This window comes from Poecilia formosa, unplaced genomic scaffold (genome assembly GCF_000485575.1).
Source record: "Poecilia formosa unplaced genomic scaffold, Poecilia_formosa-5.1.2 Scaffold2, whole genome shotgun sequence".
NCBI lineage: Eukaryota > Metazoa > Chordata > Actinopteri > Cyprinodontiformes > Poeciliidae > Poecilia > Poecilia formosa.
The window spans coordinates 3,526,607-3,554,455 of NW_006799941.1; the positions used below are offsets into that span (position 1 = coordinate 3,526,607).

General features: G+C 38.5%; 3 protein-coding genes across 7 annotated transcripts in view; 2 read left to right on the forward strand and 1 right to left on the reverse strand.

The window, feature by feature from the left end:
• Nucleotides 1-1,007: 1,007 nt before the first annotated feature.
• On the forward strand, nucleotides 1,008-7,064 carry utp3 (UTP3 small subunit processome component). Of its 4 annotated transcripts, none has more exons than XM_007550019.2 (16): nucleotides 1,008-1,220; nucleotides 1,424-1,511; nucleotides 2,442-2,498; nucleotides 2,582-2,638; nucleotides 2,718-2,829; nucleotides 2,909-2,977; nucleotides 3,066-3,187; nucleotides 3,272-3,427; nucleotides 3,515-3,586; nucleotides 4,292-4,332; nucleotides 4,406-4,502; nucleotides 4,955-5,089; nucleotides 5,162-5,295; nucleotides 5,370-5,442; nucleotides 6,692-6,799; nucleotides 6,882-7,064. In XM_007550019.2, the coding sequence occupies exons 1-16, from the start codon at nucleotides 1,204-1,206 to the stop codon at nucleotides 6,969-6,971; spliced, it is 1,428 nt and encodes a 475-aa protein (XP_007550081.1). In that variant the 5' UTR covers nucleotides 1,008-1,203; the 3' UTR covers nucleotides 6,972-7,064. The 4 variants fall into 4 exon arrangements, with proteins under 4 accessions (XP_007550081.1, XP_007550087.1, XP_016526168.1 ...); XM_007550025.2 differs by having other exon boundaries at nucleotides 5,168-5,295; XM_016670682.1 differs by having other exon boundaries at nucleotides 1,204-1,220; nucleotides 6,692-7,064.
• Nucleotides 6,860-10,533, reverse strand: ppcs (phosphopantothenoylcysteine synthetase). Of its 2 annotated transcripts, XM_007550047.2 has the most exons (4): nucleotides 10,425-10,533; nucleotides 8,886-9,417; nucleotides 7,617-7,720; nucleotides 6,860-7,475 (listed from the first exon to the last, which is right to left on the reverse strand). In XM_007550047.2, exons 2-4 carry the CDS (start codon nucleotides 9,412-9,414, stop codon nucleotides 7,140-7,142), a joined length of 969 nt encoding a protein of 322 aa, XP_007550109.1. In that variant the 5' UTR covers nucleotides 9,415-9,417; nucleotides 10,425-10,533; the 3' UTR covers nucleotides 6,860-7,139. The 2 variants fall into 2 exon arrangements, with proteins under 2 accessions (XP_007550109.1, XP_007550102.1); XM_007550040.2 differs by lacking the exon at nucleotides 10,425-10,533 and having other exon boundaries at nucleotides 8,886-9,672.
• Nucleotides 10,534-14,828: 4,295 nt separating this feature from the next.
• foxj3 (forkhead box J3) overlaps nucleotides 14,829-27,849 on the forward strand; it is a 102,739-nt gene continuing 89,718 nt past the window's right edge. The window contains exon 1 of the mRNA XM_007550059.2: nucleotides 14,829-15,120. The gene's annotated coding sequence lies outside the window, so the exon portion shown is untranslated. The remainder of the gene's footprint in view (nucleotides 15,121-27,849) is intronic.

Genomic DNA, 27,849 nt, shown 5'->3' on the forward strand with positions numbered 1-27,849 from the left:
TAGATCAACAAATTATTGTATCGTTGTGAAGTGGAAAATAAATAAGAGATGAGTCTAGTGTTTTCAACTTGCAATACATGAACATTTGGGATTTGAACATGACAAATATGCAAATATGCTGAATTAAATACACTATATTGCCTCATTTGGCTTCACACTGAGGTGGGAATGAGTTACAGTCTTGATCCATTCCTCATATGAAGAAGTTAACAGGAGAACCTGCTAACTTCTATGAGAATGTGCATAAGGGATCTCCATGTTGAGATTTTTCACTGTACCTCCAAAAGAATACATTTATAAGGTCAGACACTAATGTTGGACAAAAAGGTCTGGCTCACAGTTTTATTCTTAAATCTTCCCAAAGTTTTCAGGTGGAGGACAAACCATAAACCCTTCCAAACCAAACTTTACACTTCACACAGTGCAGTCAGAAACGTATGCTCGCATTAAACTGAGGAGTAATTAGTAGGAAAACATTTCCTAACTGGACTTACTGCACAGGTGGAAACCTATGCTAGAAATTCATGAGATTCTGAAGTTGTACCATTCTTCCACGGACATTTATAAAAGCAGTCTGTATGACGAGATATAGGATTTCATAGACCGGATGGTTAAAACATATGAATTTGAAAATTTGAAGGGATGAATATTTGAAATGGATAAGAAAACAAATCAGATTTAAATCAGATTTAAATCTGCAGGCAAAAATATATACTACCAAAAATATATACTACCTCTGTTAAAGGCCCATGCAGATCAACCACATCCCACAAGAACTACAGGTTTGGAAATGTTCAGATTTTTTCAAACTGGCACAAATCTTTGAGGACAAAACTTTAAATGTTCTTTAAGGGCAGTCGAAGGACCATTTGTTTATAAAGTCTTCATAATTTATTTTATTTGTTGTTTCTATTGTTCTATTTCTACGTAGAAAACACAGATTGTTGATTTATTGGAGGAATTTTTAGCGGTAATCTCAGGCCAGGCCAGCAGGTGGCGGTGTTTTCTGATGCAAACCGAAGAATAAGACAACACGGAAACACATGGTAGCCAGCGTTGGGGATCAAACCTTTGGAGCTCTACTGGATGTTTGAGCCTATTTTCTTTTAATCCCAGAAATATTATCTCTGTTTGACAGAAAAACACACCGGCTTGTTTTTTTATTTTTATTTTTATTTAAGTTCAGCCCGGATCGCTGACATCATGGTTCGAGTATTACGGTGAGTTTTTCTAAAGTTGTCTCAGTCTTTCTGCGTTTCAGAAGAGGTTTTAGTTTAGTTTTTTTTTTTTTTGTTTGTTTTGTGACCAGACAAGCAATAAAGTCTGACTACTGGGAGGAAACTGGCCGAAATCGAGCAGAAGAGCTGTGGTTTGTGACTGCAGGAGGTCTGAGCTTTAGCATCTTTGTGTTTTTGCTGTGCAGAGCCAAAAAACAGAAGAGGCCCAAAAATGTGGAGCAGTTTGATGAAGATGATCCCAAAGCCTACGGAAACATGCCAGTTCCTGACAAGGTAGGCGATGCATCGTTAATGATCAATTTTGAGGTGCAAAATTCTGAATATCTATCTTATTTATTTACAGTGGTGGACAGAGTATCTAAAAATTGTGCTCAAGTAGAAGTAGCTCTGCTTCAACATATTTATACTCAAGTAAAAGTAAAAAGTAGCCATCCAAGAAGTTGCTCATGTAAGAGTAAAAATGTATTTGGTAAAACTGTATAACTGTTTAAAAAGTACATAATCAGATGGACCAAAATATGAAATTAATTGGAAATGTTGGCATTATAAGGACGTAAATGACAATAATTATATGTAACAAAAAATAACTAAATTAGGCAAAAGAAAATTTTTCCAAATTAGTTTATTTCAATAGAAAACTTTTGAAACTTTAATAAAACTGCAGGTGTGTGTCTGTGGTGAATTGTTAAGTTAAAACATGTGCTTGTTTTTCATTCAGTGGGTAGAAAATTCAGAAATTTTACTCAAGAGTAGTGATACTTTATAATAAAATACTCAAGTAAAAGTAAAAAGTACAGCATAGTAAAAATCTTCCTAAAAGTAATTTTTTTCAAATGTTACTCAAGTTAATGTAATTGAGTAAATGTAACTACTGGCTACCCAACTGTGTTTATTAATCTCCACACTGCAACTGGAAGACATTTTAAATTTCCAAAATAAAACACAATAACCAAAAACGATAAATAAATAGGAAATAAAAACGAGACAAACCGAAACATGAATAAAAAGGATTATGAAGTCTATCAAGAAATATTAATCATCAGAATCAAAATGATGGAGCTCATTTAAATTTCTTCTGCGATCAACTGATTAATTACTTAATTCAACAGCCTCACTGACCAAAGATTTTCTCTCAAGTGATTAAATTCTTGACGGCAGCAGAGGAAAATCTTTGTCACCATTTTCTTCTGCTTTATTTTACAGAGGTCATCAGAGTTTTATAAGGACAAGATCGATGAGTTTCATGATGAGAAGATCGCTGTAAGCTCACTCTGGTGCTTCTACCTGTTGGTGAATCATGTTGGAGCTTTTTTTTTCTTACCGCATCTTTTGTCGCGCTGCAGAAACTTCTCGCTCATGGAGTTCAGATGGAGAGTGACGTGGAGGAGCTAGACGATGAGGTTTTGATTTATGAGTTTGTTCTGGTTTTTAGTTTGATGATAAATGCACCCCAAACTAAAAGTTGCCTGAATGTCCCAGGAGGAGGTGATGGCTCTGGACGAGTCGGAGTCAGAGGAAGAGGAGCAAGAGGAGGAGGAGGAGGCAGAGGGGACGGATATGGAGAGTGATCTGGAGGAGAAAAAGGAAGAAGGTAAAGATTTAAGGAAGGTGTTTTAAGTTGGATTTTCTTTTATTTATCGCTCTTTCTAAGCTGTTTTTACTATCCTCAGATCTTCCCAGTGAGATGGCGTGGGGCACCAAGAAGAAAATGTTCTACAACACGGATTATGTCGTCACTAGTAAATTGTTTTGTTATTTCCAGTGACATTAATGGGCCGATTTGTGACGTTTCGGTGCAGATTTAGGATTTTGGTCATGTTATTGTAGAGGGGAGACCACAGGAAGAGTTGGACGCTGAGGAGCAGGAGGAGGAGGAAGAAGCAAAAAATATCCAGAAACGTTTAGCCGAAAATCTGAGTGAGGAGGATTACGATTTAAACTTTCTCCAGGTAAAAATGACTCCCCCGCCCCCCCATCATAAACGGTCGATCCCATTCTGAATGAGGTTTCTTACTGAGATTTTATCCTCAAAGGAGTTTGCAGTGGAGGAGAAGGATGAAGACAAACCTGTGGAGAAACAGGAGAAAATTGTGAAAGATTTGAAGCAGATGTCTCTGAAGGAAAAGATGAAACTTTTAAAGAAAGAATCACCGGAGCTGCTGGAGCTCATCCAGGACTTCAAGGCAAAGGTACGACTAATAACCCCTTACCTGAAACCTCATGACCCTTCTATCCCCCTACGTCATCTCGTGTGTTTGACATCTTTGTGTTTGCAGCTCACTGAACTGAAGGATGAGCTGGAGCCGATGATGCAGATGGTCAAAAACGGGAAGATCCCTGCAGGACAGGTCAGAACCAGAATCACCAGAACCTGTTTTACAACTTGTTGAAGTAAAAAGTTTAGATCCAGTGAGATCAGGGCTTCGCAAACTTTTCTATGCCACCTCCACCTAACAGCGTTCGCTTCTGGGCCAGGACTCGCATTACAAACTCATGATGCTGCAAAATATTTAAAGAAACATCAACTTTTAGATTTTTTTTCTCACACTTTTATTCCCTATTCAGTAATTATTATATTTATTTCACATAAATTCTGTCTCATACCTTCTGATTTTAGTGAACCAGAAGTTCGTCCTCCACAGCAGAACTGCTGCACGGTTCCTTCGCTCTTTGTCTCGACAGAAGCTCTTAAATTTTTCGCTGCTGTTCTTGTTTCAGGAGCAAAACAGCCTGATAAATCTGACCGTGAAAAGTAGATTAGGTTTTATGCTAAAAAAAATTAAATATTGCTAAATTATTTTTTTCATTTTTTTCTTAATCTTTCCTCAACCTTTCTGAGCTTCCCCTTGGTGAAGAGAGAAACACTGAGTCGGATCACTTTTTCAGTGAATATTGCTCTGGAATCCAACAAAACACACCAATTCTCTTCACCTGATGTCTGTAGTGGGGCTTTGCTGGGAGAGATGTATTCCCGCACAATGTGTTTTAAGTTTGTTGTCGATTAAAAGCTCAGTTTGTGTGAAACTGATGAGTTTTTACTTGTTTTCCCAAAGTGGGCGGACTACCTGGAGACAAAACGGCAGCTTTACCTCAAGTGAGTCCTGATTAGATTGTCTCCACGTGTTGAGAGGAAACGCTCTGTGGTTAACGCGCTTTTTCTGCTGCAGCTACTGCACCAACATCAGCTTCTACTTGGTGCTGAAAGCAAAACGGATCCCTGCACACAACCACCCTGTGATCGAACGGCTGCTCACCTACAGAAACGTAAGTCCACCTGCTGACGGTGACGCATCAGGCAGCAAACGTCACATTTTGTCAAATGCCATCATCCAGAAAACATGCATAACATATATTTATTGATCAATATTGACTCCACTTACTACCAATCAAAAGCAACTCCAAACAGGTGTGCTGTTTGGAGTTGAACTCGGTGTTTTGCAGTTTTCTAGAAGTTTGTTCCAGATTTGTGGTGCATAGAAGCTGAATGCTGGTTCTACATGCTTGGTTCTGGTTCTGGTGAAGCAGAGCAGAGCAGAACCAGAAGACCTGAGTGGTTAATCCATTGATAACAAACACAATGTCAGAAAAATGTCCGAGCTTTGGGTGTAAAAGCGTTTGAGTAAACATTAAATTCTGGAGGGTTTTCTTTCAGCCTACTTCATGTTGTCGAACAGGTTCTATTCAAGTGTTTTATTTACTTATTATTATTATTGCAGCTCATCAATGAACTGAGTGCAGTAGATGCTCATCTGGCTCCAGAGTTTCGCAAACTTCTAGTTGAAGATGAGAAAGATGATGAAAGCTCAAAGAGAAAAACAGAGGGCAAGAAGACCAAAGTACCAAAACAAAAAGTAAGTCATATTTCTGCTTTTTCAGATTAATCGGATATGAAAACTGTCGCTGATGTTAAAAGTCAGCATGTGATGCAGGACTCTGGAGAAACTCCACCTGAGAACAGCGACTCGGACTCGGACTTGGACGAAGAGGCAGCTCTGCGTTTCTACAAAGAAGTGGAGGAACGGGTGAAACTGAAGAGGAAGAGCAAAAACCCAGAAGCGTGAGTGTGGTGTGAACCTTCAGTCTGCTGGTTATTATGAGACGGAAATGTAAGAAAACTTACATTTGATGCAGGCTGGAGGAAAATGATGATGATGAGGGGGATGAAGAGCTGGATCAAGATGCCAAAAGAGGAATCACTTATCAGGTACTGAAGCATTTCTATACATCAGATGAAAAGTTCAGTAGTTATTCCCACATCTCACCTCAAACATCTGGATGATGAGAAGCAGAAAAGAAGAATATATCTGTACATTTCACATTTAGACGCTTACCTCAGTCTCTTCTTAAAAACATGGAAATCTTAAAAACTTCCAACAATTTTGCTTAGTGTCTCATAATCTAGTCCAGATTTAATACATTTGAAATAAAGTTAATCCAGAGGCTGAATAAAAGCACAGAGGTAGTAATTTAATGTAGTGCAGTGTTTGTGAAAATAAAACTTCTCTCTAAATGTTTTGTATTTGGATGTACAATAAATTATTAAAACTAGTGGATAAATCTAGAAACTTGAGTCTGGAAAAGTTTAATTTACCCCCAACTAGATGATCCTTGAACAGGCTCATGGATATTATGACAAATTTTTAATTACGTTCACTTCTTCTTGCTCCTTTTCAAAAAGAAAAGTTAACTAGTTATTTTGTTCTTGGTTATGTATGCACATGTTTTCTCAGTTGATTAGTTTTCTTGTTTTTAAAAACGTGTTTGAAATAAATAAATCAGATCAGTCCCTAGAACATGTTCAGGTTCTGTAGTTTCTTTAGACCTGACACTTCTTTATTTCACAACTTTCCCACTTTTTTTTTAGGCACCACATATTGTCACTGTAAAATCCACTCAGAAAAAAGGGAACAAAAATCCAAAGAACATATTAGAAATCCTGTTAAAAACTCTAATATTGTTTTATGGTAGAAATCAGTTTCTTTTGATATGAAACCTTAACTAAAACTGCAGGTGTGTGTCTGGTGAAGTTTTGGTTAAAACCTGTTTGTTCTTCATTCAGAGACGTTAATTATAGTGGATAAAGAATCCAGAAATTTTACTCCAAGAAAGATTAGAAAAAAATTACTTGAGTAAAAAGTACAGCACAGTAAAAATACTTCTAATAGTACATATTTTAAAAAAAATCTACTAAAGAAAATGTAACCATTTACTCCCCACCTCTGCTTAGAAACTTATATTTTAGATAAACATTTTTTTAAATCTTCTGGCTCTTGCGTCTCACTAATAAATGATTCAAAGTGAAACAGCAACGTTTTTTAATGCTGCGGTTTAATTTGCAAATCGTCTCAAGCGTCAGTGACAACACAGCAGATCAAATATCTCTCATGCATCATCATGTTTCTACCCCAATCCCAGTTCAATTCTCAGTGTTTTCTGCTCTGGTGCCTCCACAGATGGCCAAGAACAAGGGGCTGACGCCCAAGAGGAAGAAGATCGACCGGAACCCCAGAGTCAAGCACAGAGAAAAGTTCAGACGGGCCAAAATCCGCAGGAGGGGACAGGTTTGTATCGCATGCGGCGCTGAAGGAATCATGTCAGACTGTCATCCGTACGGTTTTTCTAACCTGCGTTTGTTCTCACCAGGTGCAAAGTGTCCGTAAGGAGGAGACGCGGTACGGAGGCGAAGCGTCTGGGATTCGGGCCGGTGTCAAAAAGAGCACCAAGCTCAAGTAGCCAGCAGCGAGTCCAGAGAGTTGAGCTGTTATTGGTCAATAATCCTGAAATCACACGTTTTTCTGATGACATTAATAAACACTCAAACAACCTTAACGATAATCAGCTTGATTTGTTCGTAGAGGAAACTCTTCACGAATTAAACCCGAACGGCAGACTGGGTCAGGGTCATTTCCGTCCCGCGCCTTGCTGAGTTATAAACCTATTGTGCGCCGTCGTCAGGTTGCTCACTATCCGCTCCTCGATCTCCACGCCCTTCTCCACGTCGCCCTCGGTGACGACCAGCTCATCCCGGGACTCCGGGGTCACGACCACCACGTAACCGCGCCGCGAGTCCAGCACATTGGCCACCACCGCCTGGTGCCTGTAGGTGTCCAGAGCGCGCCGGGCCCTGTCCAGCAGGATGGTCGGGTCCGTCTCCAGCTTGAAGGATGTGACGAACGCCTGAGGCGCCCAGTCCTTAACGAGCGGCGACAGGATCTTAGGAACCATCTTCATGCTGAGCTGATGGAGAAACAAAAAGATTGTATAAATAATGACATGCGATGGGTTTAGACTCTAGTCCTACTGGCTAAATATTACAACCCACACTGCAGCATGTCCAGAGACATAACTTCTTTAATTTATTTATTTTATTTCACGTACCTGAAGAGGTCCGTTAGAAGACTGGATTTTGTGTTCAGGCATCTCTGACGCCGGGATGTAGAAGTCAGAGACGGCTGCAGCCAGGTAGAACATGGCCTTTGACCCTGATTGAAGATGAAACATTTGTAAACAAGGTTTAAGCACATGCAAACAGAATCGATAGCTTTAAGCTGTAAAATGCAAGGCTCTTAAAGATGTGGAGAAAGGCTCATGAAATCATTATTTGCAGCATCGTAGTTTTACATTGAAAAATGTAGAAAAATCCAACCTTTAATTTGAACACTTTTTAATTTGGAAAATCTCAATAAGGACATATTTTGTAAACTCCTTAGTATTTCAATAATAAAGAGAATAAAACCTATTTTATTTATTAAGATTTTTAATTCTTAAAAAATTGAAATTTCATCTTTTGCGTAAAAATGTACTACGACAAAGGATTATTTCTCTTTATAAAAGGTATAACTAGTAGTATGCCATTTAAGCCAGACAGCAGAGTTTACCCAGAAAACAGCTGATCCTGGTCGTTAAGGTAATCCACCAATGGCCTTCCATGTTTTTGTGTTTAATCTTAGAAATTGACAGGAAATTCGAAAATATGACTCAGTATTTATGTTATTGGAAGACATTATTGACAATACTTGGACAGCAACTGTAGCCATAAAAGGCAAACCCAGTAAAATACAATTAAAATAATTAATCCTAAATAATCCTACATTTTGTGGATTTTTTTTTTTTTTTTGCTGGTTGTGATCTGTTATTTTTCTAAAGGAATGCAGTACAAACAAAGAAAACTATGATTAGATGAAAAAGACCATAATTGTTGTGACTGTGTAAAATAATCTGTGAACATTTTCCCTCCACATATTGCTGCCTGAATAAATGTACCACTCTGGACCAAAAACAACCAATCAGAGCCAGGAGGAGGGTCTTAACGCTGTCAATCAACATTATGTAATCGCTGCTAAATGTGCTAACGCGAGAGAAACAACCCACTGTTACAGGAAAACTGTTTATCTGCTGTCATCACTGATGGCGGGGAGAAGCTTGAGCAGCACTACATGAGATTGTGATTGGCAGCACTAAGACCCGCCTCCTCGCTCTGATTGGTTGTTTCTAGGTAGAACTGGGAGAAGGTAGAGGAGCTCAGATTTTTCAGATACCTTACAGTCACGACATAGTGACAGTTTAAACAAATATGTACAAGAATTTTTTTTTATATAAAATTCTGCAGCTTTAAGGTGCAGGATGGTGCAACTAATTATTTAGTACCTATAGAGCTGAGCGCCTGTGCCGCTGCTTTCAGTAAATGCAGATACTCCGAAAGAGTGTTGAACTCGATGGGTAGAAGAAGTCCTCCGTCTTTCACTTCGTTGTACCTCTTCAGCACTCTGGCGATGTTTGGAAGCACCAGCTGGTCGACCAGCACCTCCCCCGCTCCCTCACCGTCTCCCGCCCTGAGCTGCAGGGCGTCCAGCATGTTGATGGTGGAGAACAGGCGTGTGTAGGGGTAGAGAGAGCGGTGCCTGTGCAGGAAAATGACGGCGTAGCCCGACTCGATGAAGTATTCCGCCGAGGAGGCTCCTCGCCTGCCGCTGCTGAAGTTATCCAGGAAGCGGACGGTGCGCGACTCCAGGGGGACTTTGGTGCCGCCTGACGTGATGAGGACCACTCTGCGGCCCGCTTTGGCGTGACGGGCGGCGAAAGCAGCCATCTTCTCCTTGACCTCCTCGACGTGGGAGGGAACGGCAAATTCTTCAGCCAGCTTTCCGTCAATGGACGATATTCTGGGTTCGGCCATTATCTGATAAGAGAGAAGAGGCATCAAGAGAGAAGTTTGGCTGCTTGTGTCTGATTAGTGCTTTTTATTATGGATTTGACCTGGGACAACAGAATGAAACAAATAGGCCGGCACAACATTATGAAGTTGTGATGTTATAGCTAAATATGAGCTGTGATCTAATTATAATTTCAGTCTTAGAATTCTGACTTTTTTTTTAAATCATTAAATTTTAATCTCAGAATTCCAATTTATTTTTTTAACAAATGTGGGGGGGTTTTGCTAAAAATTTGGACTTTAATTTTATAATTTACTTTTTTATTCTCCTAATTCTTTTTTCGTTCTGACTTTCTTCAGAACTGACTTTTTATTTATTTTATAATTTAACTTTTTTTGTCATAATTCTGACTTTTGTTTCCTTAAATTTCTTATTTTAATCTCAGCATTCAAATTATTTTTCTCCAGAATTGACTTTTATTTTTTGAAACTTGAATTTTTTGTATTCTGACTTTAATTTTAGAATTTACTTTTTTTCCCCCTTCAGAATTCTTATTTTTCCTTTCTCAAAATTCATTGATTCAGACCAAATTACAATAAAGTCTGGCATCTTTGAATCCATGCACACATTACTGTCCGAGCCCTGTCTACAATGCTACGATTTTGTTTAAAATCAAAATCATTGCAGCAAATAAGTCAGGAATCTTTGAAGAAACACACATTTAAACCACAAATATAAAAACAATTGCACGTTTCATCTGTAAACCAGAACTTAAAGACGGACGACGCAAAATATGGAGCTCAGAGGGTCACACGGTCAAAGTTAGATTAATATACCGATGAGTGGAGAAGCGAATTCTCTCGCAGCTAAAATCAAATATTAACTGTTTTTGCCCGTCTTAACTGGTAAACTCTTTAGATTGGACTGTCAACAACGAGACGCCAGAAATTACTACATTTTCCTCTGATTTGTACGTAACTGCGACACAATGAAACAACTACACCAAAGTAGAAATGAAGTATGTCATGCACACCGATGAAGATGTTTCTCCTGTCACTTCAGGGATGTTTTCGTTCCTCCTCCACAACTTGATTTTACTTCCTGAAATCAACTCAGCTTTGAGACTCTACGGTTTCTAAAAATACAAAGGGGGCCGTCAGCGCCCCGCAGTGGCTGGAAACGGTACTGCCACTGCATGTTTCATCTTAACTGTCAACATTAGCCGAAGTAAGTAGGCAGAAATTAAACTCAAATAAAAGTAGCACTGCTTTAATTTGTTTTAACTCAAGTATATGTCAATATTAGTAATATAAAAAAATATTATTTTAATAATCTTTTAACAATTGTTTACTTAAAAGCCCTGCTAGTCTAGGTCTAGAATTTGCAATGCTGGTGCATTGCAAATTAGTCATGGCTATAAATGTTAATGTACAAACATGTTAATTGTTCCTATCATATAATTAAATAAATAAAATAATATTAAAATAAAAGTAGAAAAATATTCAGTAAAAACTCTATTAAAGTACTGAGAAATAATTTGATTATATCTTATTTAATTTGTGAAAATGGCCAGGAGTCAAATCCAGGACTTATGAGGCAATCAGGCAGACAAACAAAATATACCTGCTTAAACAGTCAGCAAGGTTTGATATTTAGACCAGAAAAAAACTGTAGCTGTCACTGGAAAATTCAACTGCTCATAAATAACATCAGCTCAGACATAAAATAGAAAAACTGTTTAATTTTCCATCATTCCACAACATTACTTCAAGTCTTTCCAGGTATCACCCATTGTGGAGTCTCACCTGACACCATCTTTAATTTCTCAGGAAAAGGTATCAGTAAATGATGGTCTAACATTAAGATTTTTGATTATTATTATTTTAAATTCACATGTATTAACACGGTTACGGCACTTATATTCTTTCTATATTTCCCTTTTTACTGAACATGAATCGCCAAAAAACATCACAAAAAGATACATGAGGGACAGGCTGTGCTCAAGATAATATTTAGTTCAACTGAATTAGTTAAATAGTTTTTATTCATAGTTATGAAAGTAGTGAGCAAAATCACTCAAATGTCAGATCAGTATGAGAATAATTTAAACTGTAGAGGATGGAGAAATGTTCTCCCTCTTCTTAAAACGTTCCTCTTTATAAAAGCTCCTTATGAGGATCCTTTCACACAACTCACATTGTCCCTTCTTGGAAAACCTCTTGTAACAATGTTGAATACAATTATACACAAGCAACAACAAAAAAATAGATTCGTGGTTTTCTATTAAAACCTCACAATGCAGCATTTTCTGCTGGGCCTGTGTGCAGGTGTGCCATGCTGTGTTCGTTTGTGTTTTACAACAGAATCGTTGATAAACTGCATTTTATTTTGTTTTTCTTATTTGTTTTATAAATTGCATAAAGACCTTCTCTCACTTTCCACACACACCAAGAGTTTTTAAGGTGTGATATAAACTGTAAATGCAGTTTGAAGTAATTTTGATGCAAAAGCCAAAAGGAAATATCACATAAATTTACTGTCATAAAGCCCTCATAAAACAATATTATTAAGAGCTTGAGCTTTGCTCTTAATAATATTATTATGAGTTATATATGTTAATTAAATAATAATAACTTTATTTAGGAAGTTATTCAATATTAATATGTACTATTCACGATTGACCAACAAGTGGCGCTGTTGTACAGTAAAATAGCCAATTTTAGAAGGTAATGTGGTTTTTATCTTTCTGAGACGGCAGTGATTGACCAGATTGGTTTTGTTTGAATTATTTTCAAGCTAAATTTTAATTTTTGCACTTCCCTTTATAAACTGTGCTTGCTTCACCCTTGACAGAGGCCCCAATATTGCGGTGGTGACATAGCACTGCCCTAAATACAAAAAACCACTAAATTTGCAAAAGATGCCCAAGCATTAAAATATTCAGGTTAGGAGACAGCTATTGGATTTAAAATAATAATAATAATAATAATAATAATAATAATAATAATAATAATAATAATAATAATAATAATAAAGTAAAAATATGAACATAAAACTAAATAAAAATTGTGAAAATAAAAAATAAATAAATTATATAGACAGAACATTGCTCCTCAGGCATGTGAAAATGTGCTCACATTATCACATGTTGTATCATATTTGCAGAGAAAGGTTGCAACACCAACTCACATAAACACATTAATATAAGTTTTTAATGTAAAGCTTTCAGTTTCCTCTTTGATGAAAAGAACATTGTGGCCAACTCCAGGTTGTAATCTGATAACTTGGCCACTTAGAGCTATCTCAACAGGTTTGGATGGAAATCTGCACACTGGAAGTGCAGCAGATGATCTGGGAGATAAATAACTAGAAACTATCTGACATCCATATTGTATGAGCTCTTTTATAATGTTTTTCTGTATGGATACAAATTAAATTGCATGCTGAGGTTAGATGAAAATAGAAACTCATTAGCGAAGCAGACATATTCAAAGTTTATAAAATCCTACATAATACAAACTAAGCAGATAACATTTATTTTGGAAAACTATGCCTGACATTGCCCAGCAATAAACAATAACTCCCATGTTATGTCATAACAGAGTTGAATCAAGGACAACGTGATAAGGAACTTTGATCCTCTGAGTACGGGCCAGACACTTAGTGACATAGAGATTGTGTTCACATGAATTTCACCCTCAGCACCTACTGAGGTTGAGGTTTTCACTGAACAAAGAAACAGTGTTCCTCTTAATTTCATGTTTAAAATAAACAAAATTTATAATACAATTTAATATTTCAAAAGCAAAATCTGTAAACCCAAACAGACACCCATTATCAGACAAAATGTTGACAACATCTTTATATCTAGCGGCACTGATGAGGGTTAAAAAAACATTTGTAAGAATTAATGAGATGGAAGGTTTAGGCTTTGCAGGTGGTGAAAAAAATATGGATGCTATATGGGGTGGATGGATGGATGGACAAATGGATGCTATGTTATTTCTTAATATAAAGTTTTGTGGAAGAAAAAAATGTGCTGGATTAACAAGTGCAAGCTTCAAGAAAAAACCTTGAATTTCCATTAAAAATCCACAGTTTGTGAGAAGAGTCTTGGATCACTAACCACAGCCTGAGAGTCAGGGTGAATTTCCCACAGAGTGAAAATTTGGGGAGACACGTCTTCTACTGGTGTTAGTCCGTGGGGTTTGATCAAAAATAGAGTCAGCACAGCTGTTTTCCAGGAAGAAGGTTTTAGTGCACATCATACTGACAAGCTTCACAGAGATGCTGGTTTAATTTTCCAGGAAGGCTTGACATTTGTCCAAAATGTCAGAGGTACCAGTGCCAGTTTTAATGAGCACAATTTTATTAATGGTGGTTTTTGATTTGGGCAACATGGCATATTGGTCAAGGCGGCAGCCTGGGGCCGGCCTCAGTAAGTCTTTTTATTGTTCACGTACACATGCTGTCAGTGAGGGAATGAACGACATTCCCTCACTGACACCTTAGTTGTGTCTACAGCGTAATTACTTTAAGAATGTCTGCTCAGACACCAACATCTGATCAAAGTTTGGTTCAAAGCTTCATAATGGGCTCTCTACTGGTTTTATTAATGAATCAAGATTGCATTTCCTGAAAAACCAAAATGATCAATTATGATTTTTCTTCATCTTATGAAGGATTATGTTTTTGATTTTATAAAAACAATAATGCAAAATTTATTTAAAAAAACATAATGAAAAGTAATGTTTGTTTGGCATTGTAGGATCTTAAAGATAACTGGACTAGCGGTGAACCCAGGTGACCATTTGTTATTACTATTCTTGATGCTTCTTTAACTCCTCAGCAGAGCTACAGGCTGATGCCTCCATGACACACCACACTGATGTGGTGGTTATTTAATGCATAACACCTCTGACCAAGTATCTATACTGTGCATATATTTAGGACATTCTTTTTAGGTAGGTTATTGTGCTAAAAGCCATGCACTGTCATTATCTGTAAGCTATAATCATCCAAATTACCATATGTAAAGGAGTTTCAGTGCTTTTTTGAAATGAGTTACTGAAATAAATTCACTTTTTCATGATATTCTAATTTTAGATGTAGTTGTAATGTCTCAGTTTTCTATTTTTATATTGCTTTATTTAGTAAACCTGTTGTTTCACGTACATTTGACTAGGTTTTAGGCTATACCATACAGTTCATTTGAGGATACAGTACAGTATATTCGCTTAATATAAACCCCGAATGCATCTGTTGCATTGATTGGTTTTATTGATCGAGGTTTAACCATGTATGGATGCCTTTTTCTTTTGCGGGCGTGAGCATTCAACCGCGCTAGTTTCTGTGGCGGCAGGCGTGGTGAAAACAGAGAGGTGGGAGAAAAAAAAAAAAACCTTCATGTGCGTCGTCATATGTGAAAGTAGTTCCGGGCACCGAACTAAGGGGGGAGAGTCCCGGATGTTGGCTCGGCTGCCGAGAGAAAGGCGAACGGGAGAAGGCGGAGAAGCCGAGGAGAGGGACGGCGCGGCACTGTAGGCACACCGGGCGAAGATCTCTGCACAGAGGACAACAACTGTCAGGAGCACTGGGCTCTCCTGAGCTGGCGGGGAAGGACACTCTGTGTTGGACAAGAGGTGGTGGACGGAGCGGGGAGACAGCTGCTGTTAAACTACCGTGAGGATTACCAGAGAGAGCCGCCGTCTCTGCTGCTTTCATCCTGAGTAAGTGAGCTACACGGGAATGGAAGTTGAACTAAAGGCCCACGAAATGGACGACTTTGACGGGGAAGTGAGCTGCAGAGAAGTTCTGAGGGGGTTGGGCCCTTGCTTTAAGCTTGCTACTCAACGTGTCTGGCTGTCCTTGTGGAGATAAATTAGTGTATTATGGCTCCGATACGGCCAGCGAGTGTTTCCCTGCGGTCAGTGAACGTTCACTCCGGAGCCGTTGCTCTAACTCTCCGGAGTTGACAGCTCCTGCGTTAGCCTGCTAGCTCCACCGTGCAACCGGTGACAACTGGCGGGGCAACTTTGACAGCTAAACTAGCCAGCCTCTCTAGGCAGCTAACTCATCCTGAGGGTTGTCGGAGCTTTTCATAGCTAATAGGTGTGCTTTTTTCTTTTTCGTTTGCATTTGGGAGAATTTGGTGACCTATCCCCAAACCCCCCAGCAGCAGCAGCAGCAGCCATCGTTAGCTAGCTGTTTGGTATGTGAGACGTTGTGGGTCCAGCATGGAGTGGGTGAGCCCAGTGTCATTTGGCTTCCCTGCGTGCTCTGGCGCTGTTTGATTCACAGCTGTTGCGGCGTGTTTTCTCCTCTGTCAATCGTCTGTTTTACGGGGCGGCCAGTAAATTCCTCCAGAAAAAATAAAAATGAATAAATGACGAGCCTCTCCTGTAAAAACTGCTCTGCTTTCATGATCGGGTTGCAGGCTGGGCTGCACAATCAACAAGTGTAAAACATGTTTCAGATGAATTTCATGCTACTCATCTGGAGCTTGACTCTGATATGCGTACAAATAGTCTTGATTATAGATTTATTCTACGATAACAACGAAGGATAATCATTTATGTTAATTTTTTTAATTTTTGTTCGGTTCAAACAGACTTATTTAACTCATACTTTATGTCAAAATAAACAATTTAATCAAACTTAAAATTAACTTAATATTCACATGATGGTAATATTGTGTTTCTAGGTAAAAAAAAAATATTTTAAAAGCTGGGATTCAGGGCTAATTTTTCCCCTCAATTCGTTGAAGCCTGGGGAATTTTCTGGTTTATCTGTAACATTTTCATCAATTTTAAGGGACCTATATCTAAAAAAAATGTCTTAGATGTTGCCAAAAAGCACTCTTAATTGTCTGATAAATGTTTTTTCCTTGTTATGGGTTATTAAAAATGTTAAAACAAATGATTTTGCTTGAAAGATAAAAAAAAAAAACTTTAGTTGATACCATAAACGGGTATGCAGGTAAAAGAAAAAAGAAATGGTTGCAGCATTCCAAAGTAATTTAGTCTCTCCATTACTTTATGTAAAAAGTTGTGACTCAAAACAAGACATTCGACACAAAAATTACACATTTCCTGATTTGCTCCAGATATTGAAATTGAATTAGGTATTAGTATATATTTTAGAAATATTTTCAGGAGTTGTAAAATACACAATAAAATCTGAACCCCCATCAAAATAAATTTTCAGTGATGCCAAGATCATACATGTTGATTAAGCATTAGGATTGTTAGGGCAAAATTTATATTCTCAAATTTGCAATTAATCTTAGAAAGCTGTGAAGTAGAATCGCAAAACTTGAATGTTCAGCAAATGATTTATAATGCCTGTTCTGCATATAATAAATGTCAAAATAAGTTACATCATCTGTAAGTGCGGCAGAAGAAACTTCAAATGAAACCAAGATAATGTAAACAATTACAACAAATGGAGACTTTGAAAGCTGAAATTGTGGGGTAATTGATTTCCTCAGTTTACATTAAAAGCTCTGAAAAGTTGTGAACCAAATCACAAAAAAATGCTTTCTCCTCGGTATTACCATAAAAAAAACTCAAGCAATTCTTCATGATGTTTTGGCCTTCTGGGTGTAGAATAACCTTAATAGTCTTTACTAAAAGTTCCATCCAGGAGCGTTTGCAGAATGTTTTTGTAATTGGTGGCCAGTTGGGGCCCACTAATAATTTTCGGGGAGCCCCTGAAAACCAAAAAGCCGTTGATGATGGAAAACATTATCTCTCTCCTCGATGTGTTTTCACTGGATGGATGACTCTGCTTTTAATTTCTCCATGTTTTGCAGTTTAAAAAAATCAGCATGGACTTGATATTCTCATGATGTGGCAAGGTTTCACAATATTGAAACAATAATTATTTATTTACTTAAAACAAGAGAAATAGCTAAATAGGGAATATTGGATCAAAACAATGAAGTTATATCTTTTTTTAAGGCTTTATTGGATCTAGTAGCCTTTATTTGATAGTGAATTAACACGAAAGTGGGTAATGAGAGAAGGGGGAAGACATGCGGCAAAGGTCGTCAGGCTGGGAATTGAACCTGCGACAGTCGTGTCAAGAACTAAGGCCCCATACGTGGGTTGTGTTTAACCCATGTGCCACCACAGCACCTCAATGAATTCATATCTTAAGTTTATTTTAAAATATTATAGTACTTTTCATAAACATATTTATTTTACAGGATTTTATCAGTTTATACTGTTCTGCTCTTGATAGAGTAAAGCTAGCTGATATTAGTTTAGCGGACTGGCTGCAGTAGCTTTCGTTTAGCCAGCTGACTGGCAGTCTGCAGCCTGTAGAAATGCTGTTCTATTAGATAAATAAAGTGCAGATTATAATCTAATCATTATCCCCTCTTATGATGACCTTCTTTTACCTGAAAGCGAACCTAAAATGAAATGAATTTCTGCCTGAAATCAAACAGTTCCACTTCAACAAACCCAACCCTGACAGACCTTCAGCTAACAAAATGCCCACAGCGTTGGGCAGCAGCAACAATCAAAGGTCAGACCTAGTTTGCTTCTTAATCACCCATCCTTTAAATAGCAGGCCTACAGTGCTGTCTGGATCCAGGCTATTTGTGCGTGCAGCTGTAGAGGACACATGGTGTTTACGTTATGATGGTCCTCCATCCAGGTACACGCCAGCCAAAAGTAGCTGCACTTTGCTTCCCCCCTGAAAATTAGCCTCACTCATGTGTCACTGCCTTTATAACGTGCATCTGCTACTGCAGGTTCTCTTGATCACATTTGAAGGAGTAATACATGGAGGTTTCACGAAAAAGCTTTTAGTTGCCACATAAAATGGGATTGCAGCTTGGAAAGACTCGCTTTCTTCATGCTTTGGGCCTTTGATGTTGGTCTCGATTCAGAGTTGAAGAGCAAATTCTTATTTTTTTATTTTTTTTTTTTTTAGCTTAGAATCTGATAGCAAAAGTCTGTTAACACTTACACCATAATCTTTTAATCAGAATTTTTCAGTTTTGATTTAAATTAACTCAGTAAATATTTTGCTTTAGGGGAAGTATATTTACTAGCAATGCATCAATTTGTTTTTATTACTGGCCACTTCTTTTTTATTTTTTAGTAGTTTGGTCTTCCATTACAGGCTTTGACTAATTTTTTATCCTTTTATAGACTAAAAATGGCTGAAATGAGAGAAAATCAATCTAATTATTCAGTATTTAATCTGTGGAATATTGATCAAGAAAGTTTGAGGCCAATTAATAGTGTAAATCTTAGTTTACCCAAGAAAATGGAAGTGCACCAAGCCTCCAACTGGTAAACGGCGGGTCATATACGGACAAATTTTGATTCATCAAATCCCCCACAACATATATTTTGATGTATTTTTATTTTTTTTTAGATTATTTGAAAGATCAGATGCCACTTATACTTTGATGCAAAAGTGAGGATGACCTTCTTATCCATTAATTTTCTGTTTGATTCAAAAGCATCAAAGAACTTTCAGCATATTTTTGGTAGTTTTTCTGTCTGGACTGGCTTGACCCTTATCCCAATCAGAGACGGGTCTTGAATCCGGCTCAATTATGAATCGAATAAGACTGGTAACTTTTTGTTGATGGAGGTCAGATGACCTTTGTATTACATTCACAATGGCTTCCCATTGGCAGATAATGTTCGGCTTTCGGGGTTATGCTCTTCAACAGATCAGCGGTTTGTGTATAAGTTGATGTTTTCTACGGTTTTTACTATCAGAAGCAGCTCATTTTGAATTCTGCATGTGGCCCCGTGCTGAGCCGGTCTCACCGAGACGGTTTTTAATTTCTCCCCTTGTTGAAGTGATTATTCAAATGGCCATCCATGAGGTGTAGTTATCAGACTCCTGGTGGTCCTCTAGCCCCCGGCAAGTAGAGCGGCCATCAAAGCCCCCCCCCCCTCATCTCCACGCTGTGTAGTTGGATGGCACCCAACAGGCAATCTCTGTTGCAACCTCTATTAGACTGTCACATCTCCCCCTCCCTGAGGCGGGAAACCTTTTGTGCTACACGATTGGCAGATGGCGATTTATTCTCAAGGAGTTCTGATGCTCTCGGTCAAAGGTCTCCGTCTGGTATGTTTTTACAATGACTTATCTTTTGGCTAACCTCACATTGCTTTTGGAGCCTATCCTATATTCTTCTTGAAAAAAAAAAACAGGATCTTACTCACCGTTTCATGGCGGGGTTTAAGACTTTCTCAGGGCTCAGACTCACTGTGGAGTTTCTGTCTTGCAGAAGGTGAGGAGGGAATTGCTCAGTCTTCATTAGTGACGCTCTCCATCACTGGAATGCAGATGAGCTATGAAGCCAATTCATCTCCTGGAAATGCCTCCCTGATTCCAATTTGAATCTTGTTTGCAGTGGCATTGTGTGAGCCCACTTCTCCATGTTAAAGAAGTCTCTTTATCTGAGAGATCAGAGGGGGATAATTGCACTTAAGTGAACCTCATTTAGCGCTGGCCAGAGCAATTACTGTAACTGCAGTTCTTCCCACTATTTTTTTTTTTAATCCTATTTTTTCAGAAGGCAAAGAGTAGCTGTCATTGAGTGTCTGTAGCTGAATAGCATGGCATTGGCATGGCATCATGGGAATGACATGTCCTTTGATGGGTTTTAATTAGTTTTTTTTTTTTTCAGATTTTCTTCTCTGTCTGAAGAAAAGTATAATTAGAAATGACAATTAGAAATGCATTATTTTTATTATACAAGGGTGAAAATAAATTACTTTCAAGGTAGTGTAAGGTGGAAACAACAAGAAAAATTTCTTCAGACAAAGCCCCCAACCCCCTGGGCTTTTTTTTTTTTTTTGGTGGGATGAGGGAGATGTTTTATCATTAATGTTATTCAGGAGCCAAATTTTGAGTTTTGCTCAGCTGGGTGCTTTAATCTATTTTTGCTGTCAATTAATGAATTTTTAAAGAGCCGTTCGCTGGATACGGTTGGATGTGGGAATGCGGCGCGGGTTCGCTTTTTCAAGCGATGCCTCCACTCCGCCGCACGCCCTCCTCACGGGATGGAGAGAGCGAATTTACTGAAGCTCTAGACTTTCATTTTTTATTCATCCAGCAACGCACTGTCTGAGCTCTCCTCATCTGACCTCCTCCCAATCTATCGAGCCGAGTTTTGTCAGTGAACGAGTCCAATATGCTCCGATTCATGTCTTGGCTCGGAGTGCGGTGTCGACATAAAATCAGGGAAGCTTGTGATATTTAATTCAGCTGGCCCGTTGCCGAACGTTATTGGAACATTTGCACAGATATATGTTTCATCTGAAAGCGTATCTGTTTATTTCCCCAGTCTGACTAATCAGGGTCCATCTCTGTTGCAGGGGAACCACTGTAGCAACAACCCACAGCAGGGCTTGGTGGGGAAGTTTAGCCAGGATGGGCAGGGGGAGATGGAGGCCTCTGTACTGAAGCACATGGTGGTTCTTCTGACTCATTTCACATTAGTGAGCAGAGAAAATGATTGATAATTGTTCTTACTATTCAAACTATTGCTCATCATTATTGTTTTGAATTACATTTATGTTAGAAGAAAAACCGAAGGTTGCTGAGTTGAACTAATGAGCTCAGTTCAGGTCAGTTTTATTATGCATCTTAATTCTATTTATTCATTTATATCATCTGAGATTTAATTTACCGTGCAACTTATGAATAGAATAACCTTAAGAAGAAGCATTGGATGAGTTTTGAATGCTGTGAAGAAGGGTTTTATTTGCTTTTTATTTTTTTTAATACCTTGTCCTTGAGTTTTGATGGGTCCTCTGAGTTTTACCGCCAGTGGAGGGATTTCATGTTCTTGGAGGATTCACACTCTTGGGAGACCTTTGTGCTGCGTGCAGAAAGGAGAGCGCACTAAGCTGACACGGCTTAAGTAATGTGGAGCTTTCATTTTAGTGTTTTGCATAAGTGCTCATTCATTGCAGTCACAGCTCTGGCAGGTTTAAGATAACACTTAAAAAAAGAACATGTTAAAAACAGACGTAAGTAAAGAAATTTGGAGTGCAGAAGAAAACTATACGTTTGCAGTCAAATTCATGTTATAAATATCCTTACAGCTTAATTTTTTTTCTTTTTTTTAAATTATTGTATGCAGTAGTGGTGCTAACATGCAGCAAAAATGTTATTGAAATTTATTGAGCTCACAGCTGTGCAGCACCATTCCTAAATGACCAAAGTTTAAGATCCAGACTACAGGGTTTTTAAGACGTGAATGGAGAGGGGAATCCCACTGTAATGTTAATTATTCTGACGCGACCACTCTTTCCTTATCAGTCGTCAAAGACTAGAAGGTTTGCACTTAGACTCTCAATCTGATCCTGCAGAAAAGTTAAGAAAATTCAGTAGAATAACAACACTTCGTATTTTACTTTTTATTCATCAACATCAGTACCGGTGATGTTCTCCTTTTTCCCCAGGAGAATATTCTGCAGGAAAGAGGTAAAATGCTGCTTGAGCACAGGGTTAGCTTTGTGAGGAATGCTACTATAATGTACCGACAATTAGAAATAGGTGACACCTTCCATTGTTCTCACATTATTTAAACTGGAATGGCTATAAATGAGCAGTATTACAAAGTTAATCAGTGGCTTCTTTATTTAGACATTCACAGCCTTACAAACACAAATGTTGCTTTTAAAAATAACACCCATAATCAGAAAGGCATCTTCACTTTACCAGTTGCATTAAGTAGGAAAACAATAACTATTCAGTCATTTTTTAAAATAAAATGGCAAAAATAATCCCAATCATATCAGTTTGTCATTTGGAGAAATTAATCAAATGTTTCTTTTTTTTTATCACAATATGAATATCTCAATACATTTTTATTTCTAATATAAAAGAAGAGATATGACACACGATACATTTTTCAGCCATATTGTCCAGTTCTAATTTTTTTTTTGACTACTAAAAAAAGGTATTTATAAGCATTTTTATAGGTATCTTCTGGGTGGTTGTGGTTCCTAATCTCCTCTACCGAATATTGTGGGTTGACTGTATTTCCCATCCCTGATGACAAGGTCTCAACTAAAATGTTCAAAGCTTTGTAATTTGTTTCTAAAAATAGCTGACTCTGCCTTACAGCTGCAGACTTGAACACAGAGCCGGTGACTGAAAACTGCAGAAGCCAATAGAGTCTTTCTTTCATGTCTGTGTTCGTTATACTTCAATAAAACAAAGCAATAAAAGTCCAATTTTAATGGGAGAAGGTGTTCATCAAGACTGACCGGTCTGGTAAATGTGTACTGGAGCCAAAATTCTTAAAACATTTATTTTCAGCATGTTTTCTGCCAGCATACACTGTTTGCATAAAGAACACTGAGCCAGTGGACATCAGAATTATGAAATTATGGGGTTTTAAACCGAGTAAAGACAGAAGTGCAACTTTAAAAGAAAGTCACTAGCTTGACAAATATCTCTTCAGTTATCTGGGGACAGTTCAGGGTGTCAAATGAGACGCTTGCTATTTTAACAGTAAAAATATAACCTCTATTAAAGCATCTATTTATTTGAGGCCAGAAGAAAGTATTTTTTTTCTGCCGTGTTGCTCAAATAAAGAGAAGAAACTGATCATATGTCGTATTTACCCAGCAGTCTTTTGTGTGTCTGTTAACGCAAGAGACAAAGTTTCCTATTGTGGCTTGTTGAAAGTGATCCGTACATGATGTGACTGGATCTGGCCTGTTCAGATTTCTGACCCAAAATGTTGTAGAATATCACCTGGGGGGAGTAATTTAAGCAGTTTCACACATTGAGTTGTATCAGATTTAAAGTTGGACCTGAAAGAGGCTTGGAGAGGCGTTTGGATGTAACAGCAGATGGTTTTTGATTAAGCGCTTGTGTGTGAGAAGTTTAGTTCAAGAATACAAAGGCCTCATGATTTTTAATTTAATGTAAAAATGGGTAAAACACTTTGTTATTCTTTGAAGCAGAACTTAATGCTGTTCCTGATACAAATATCCTATTTTACCAAACGGGTCAAGTTGTTTGAGAAAAGTCTGCAGGTTAATGTTTGCTGTAAAAATATGTCTGATTTACTGCAACGGCATTCATGTCCGGAAAGGAAGTCTGCAGAACACATTTTCAATATGTTAATCTCATTATGATGATGTAGCAGTTTGCAAACATTCACACTTTACGTGAATGTTTGCAACATTCACGTAAATGTGAATGTTTAGAGAGATGGTTTGGAGATGGTTATCTTTTTTCACCCATTCAGATACCGAAAGAAGATGTCTGCCACTGCATGTTGAGTATAGGCAAATAATGCTTGTTCTGTGAGGGTTCATAATCTGTGTAATGAATTGACAATAAATGGAAAGAGTCTAATATGAGTTCTTCTGAAATCCCCATCAGGTAAAATAGATCATGTCAGATTTGTCCATTTTAATCAGCATCTTATCTTCATGAGCGTTGTGATTGGTGCTAAAAAACCTTAGCAACTTCTTACATTTAAAGCAAAATTAAATGTTTGTTTAAAAAAGTCTAGTTACAATTGTTTATTTTAAAATCTTAGCCATTTATTCATAATCTCCTAGCCCCAAGTTATTTTTAAAAAAATTTTTTTTAAATTGTAGTTGTTTTTTCTGATCAAAAAAACGTTCTAAATAAACGGTTCCAAGTGTAGTAATTATAACATTTTTCAAAGGAACTAATATTTTGCCTCCACCACCATCCAATGTGGAGTTTTAAAAAAAAAAGAGTTATATTACTGTAAACCTCCTCCAAGCTGTTTTATTTTCTAAACGGCTACAGTCTTCAGGATATGCACATCTTACTACTTCTGATTGTATTTGGATTTAGCATAAACGCTACCTCTTAACCCCTTTGTTTTGATATGACTTGTCGGTAACATGTTTTTTTTTTTTTGGTGGGTTTAGTCGTTCACATGTGGGGGAGGGGAATGCAGGATGAGTTGTTCTCTTGCTTCTTACACCAAGCAATTTGCTTTGAACTTGGCTATTCCTAACCACTAGTTAAAGCAGCATGCTGCACCCTGTTCACTGCTCTTCCTGTTGTCGGGTCTGAAGCAGAGATGGACACATCAGACCTGCAGCTCAGGTGCTTCGACAGTACAGCTATAGAAACTGATCACTGTTCTGTAGTTCATGTCATAAACTCAACACTATGAATTATTCTTTTTTTTTTTAAATGATCAAAATGCACACTACGGAGACAAAAGGAGAAAAGGCTGATTTGCAGTAATTTGCATGGTTACAAACTGTTTACAAAATGGAAGTAGGAAGGGATGAAATGGTGATGTGCAGGTATGAGACGAGGCTAATTTGTGCAGACGAGACTTCAGACTTTGTGAGTAATGATGGATTATGTGGTTAAAGCAGACCTTAGACCTGTTGGTTAATGTTTGGTACATTTAGGAATGTAGTTTACTTTCCAATGACTGAAGCTGATACTCTCACAGCAAACTGAAGGGGAGTGGATCATGAATCATAAATTCACAAGACGGGATGCATGTCAGGGGTCTGATGGTGTTGGTCAGTGTTTGTGAGACTCTTTTTGTTCCAAAACTTCAGCTGTTTTCTGATTTCGGACCGTGCTAACGCGGGTTGTTCCTGAAACAGCTTCACGTTGTTACAGTGCGTGTGAGGCCCATGATCTGCAGCAGTGTGTGCCAGGCTTTGCAGATGTGGTGTTGTTTGCAGCGAAGCTGTAGCGGGTCCATTAGACCCAATGATTTAGCACTTTTTCTTTTCTGCCTCCTTGTTGGGTCTCATTATCCTCTGCATGCTCAGCAGAATCGCACGTCAAAATCCCCCTCTGCTGTCGTCATTTGTTTTGTTTCTTTTCTCCACCTGATGGATTAGCCTTAGATGTTTAAGTTTTTTTTCTTCTTCTTCATGTGTGATTCAGAAAAACCCTCGCCGAAGCCAAAGATTCTCTCTGCGGAGTTGAAGGAAATGTTGATCTATGTAGACCAGGGAACCCACACAAGCGATGACTCTCTCTTGCCACAGTCTGTTTCTTGATTTATGCTGCATTTTGTTTCTCGGTGTTTGTGTCTCTCTTTACAACATACTCTCCTGTGCTCTTCACTTAGCAAACATGTCTGTGGAGAATTCAGAAGAATGCATCTTGTTACTCAGATGAGTCATACTTCCTCTGGCCTGGATGCCTCTCCCTCAGGGTGGATGAATGAGAGGGCGGAGAGGTTAGCATGAGGAGGGGCTCGCTGGCAGAGAAGACATGGTCTGTGCCTGTTGCTTAATGCAATTAGGACCACATTGGTGTGTCTGTCGCAGGGTTTCACCCTTTTGCATCTGACCTGCATAGAGAAAAGTGTCTGACTGACAGCTTTGATCAAGCTGAGTCACTACCTGTTTAGAAATCTGCGGCTCTGGTCCGACCCCAGAGGTCAGCCGCTCCGCCGAGGCACTGTAGTCCCTGGAGCGGAGCCCAGGGCCCCGGCTTTGCAGGAAAACAACTCTGCACAAATAAACCGAAAAAATTATAATGGAATACAAAGATTCTTGTTTTTTTTGTTTTTTTTGGAGTTGCTAGGCTTAAGTATTCTGTTGTGTAACACAAATTTACACTCCCTAATTCTCTGAAATTGATAAAAATTTCTCAGTATGCCACAAAAATGCGTAGTTAAAAATTGGAGCTTTATGAAATGTGGAAAGTGTCGGTGTAGCGTGAGGCCTTTCTTAGCTCTACTTCATTCTCTTCTATACCTGCTTTCTTTGGTCTCCTGCCAAAACTTATGACTCACAGGAGACTGAATGACCTACTTTGTGGGAGCGCCAGAAGATCTTTTTTTATTTTTCTCTTTTTTTTTATTTGCAAGTTAGAACACAGGGTAAATATAAGTCAATTAAAATGCACTTAATACACCCATTTTTGGATTTAAGTACCTAAAGGCTGTGTCAGCATGGAAGCCACCTCAGAGGATTCCCTTTATTATCACAAGCCGGGAAGATATGCAGTAAACAGTTTAGAGCTGCTGTTTCATTAAAAAAGCAAACCGAGGCTGGGGCCACAGTGGTTTTTTGTTAAGCCAATTAAAAATATAACTCATTTAAGTGCTGTCATAATCCGGCTATATGTGCTTTTATTTCCCTTCCGCTCATTCCTGCTTTGTTTGGGATGTTGGAGATTATGGTTTCTACATGCAGACAAATTGTTGGCATCAGTGAAAGTGGAGTGAAGGCCTTGTGAGTTTGTTTTAGTAATTACAGAGTTGTGGCTGCACTGTAAGGGTGAAGTTTGAACAGTTGCTTTTGTGTTTTATGTGGATTAGGGCAGGAGATAAAAGTCCTGCAAAGAAGCAGATTCCCAAACGCCTGGTTTACACGCGTCTCGCTGTGAAAAGAATGCGCGGAGTCGATCAAAGGGCTGCAGGATTACTGAGGTGGTTCGAGCCGCTTATTTGAACGGGAAGAGATGCAGCATTACAGCAGATGGAATTTCCATTTTAATCGCTAATTGCTGTTTTTTGGTCGTGTTGTTTCTCATTGATGCAGAAACAAGCTGCGCAGTCGAACGTGTCGCCTCGGCTGCTCTTTTTTTTTTTCTCCTCTTCCTTTTTACACATCTCTGCCTCTTTGATTTGTCAGTTTTGTTTTAGTCTGTCGCCTTCGTCTTGACACGATTGCCCCCGTTTGCGCCGACCTCCTGGAACCCCCCCGGCATGCCCGCCCCAGGGTGTGTGTTCAGTCATTTATTCGGCTTCCTTTAAAAGACTGCCGTGCCTTCACTTCCCTCCTTGTTTCCCTCCTCTCATTAGGATGCAAAAGGCAGAGTAGTGTTTGGTCTGAAAGGGAGTTACTGGCATGTACAGTGGGGGGTTAGGGAGGTGCTGCAAGCATCAGGACTTTAATGACTTAATGTGCACTGTATGCCCCTGCCACACTCCAGCTAACTTCTGCTGGCAGCTCGCATTACTCTGATTTCTTTCCTTCTTTGCAAGCGTCCTCTCGCAGAGAGTGAAAATGGTGCGCTGACAAAAGTGACAATAATTGGAGAGGAACAAATTATGAACTCTCTGGTTAATGCTGATTGCAGCTTGGGTTTATGCCTGATAATCCCCATTAAGTAGGCCGAAATGACTGCCTCTTTGAACACCTCTTTTATTTTTTTTTTATCTTGTCTGTTTGCAATTAATTTGCAATTAATTTTTTCACATATTTTCTTTTCTTTGGAAGGTCCCAGCGGTGAACCTATTTGACCACCACTCAGGGATTTTGATTTTCTTTTCACGAAACTTTCTTTTCCTTCTGCTTTTACTAAAATCCTCTTGAGACTATTTTAAAGTCCAAGCAAGAAATCTCCCAGTCCAGGTGCACACAACCATGATTGCCTGTTTGTATTATCAGAGCAACATAAAGGCGTTTTTTCCCAGTAGTCTGGATGTTTCCGCTGGAGCAAAAAGGCAGAGCTACTGATTAAAGCTAGTGGTGACTATGCTG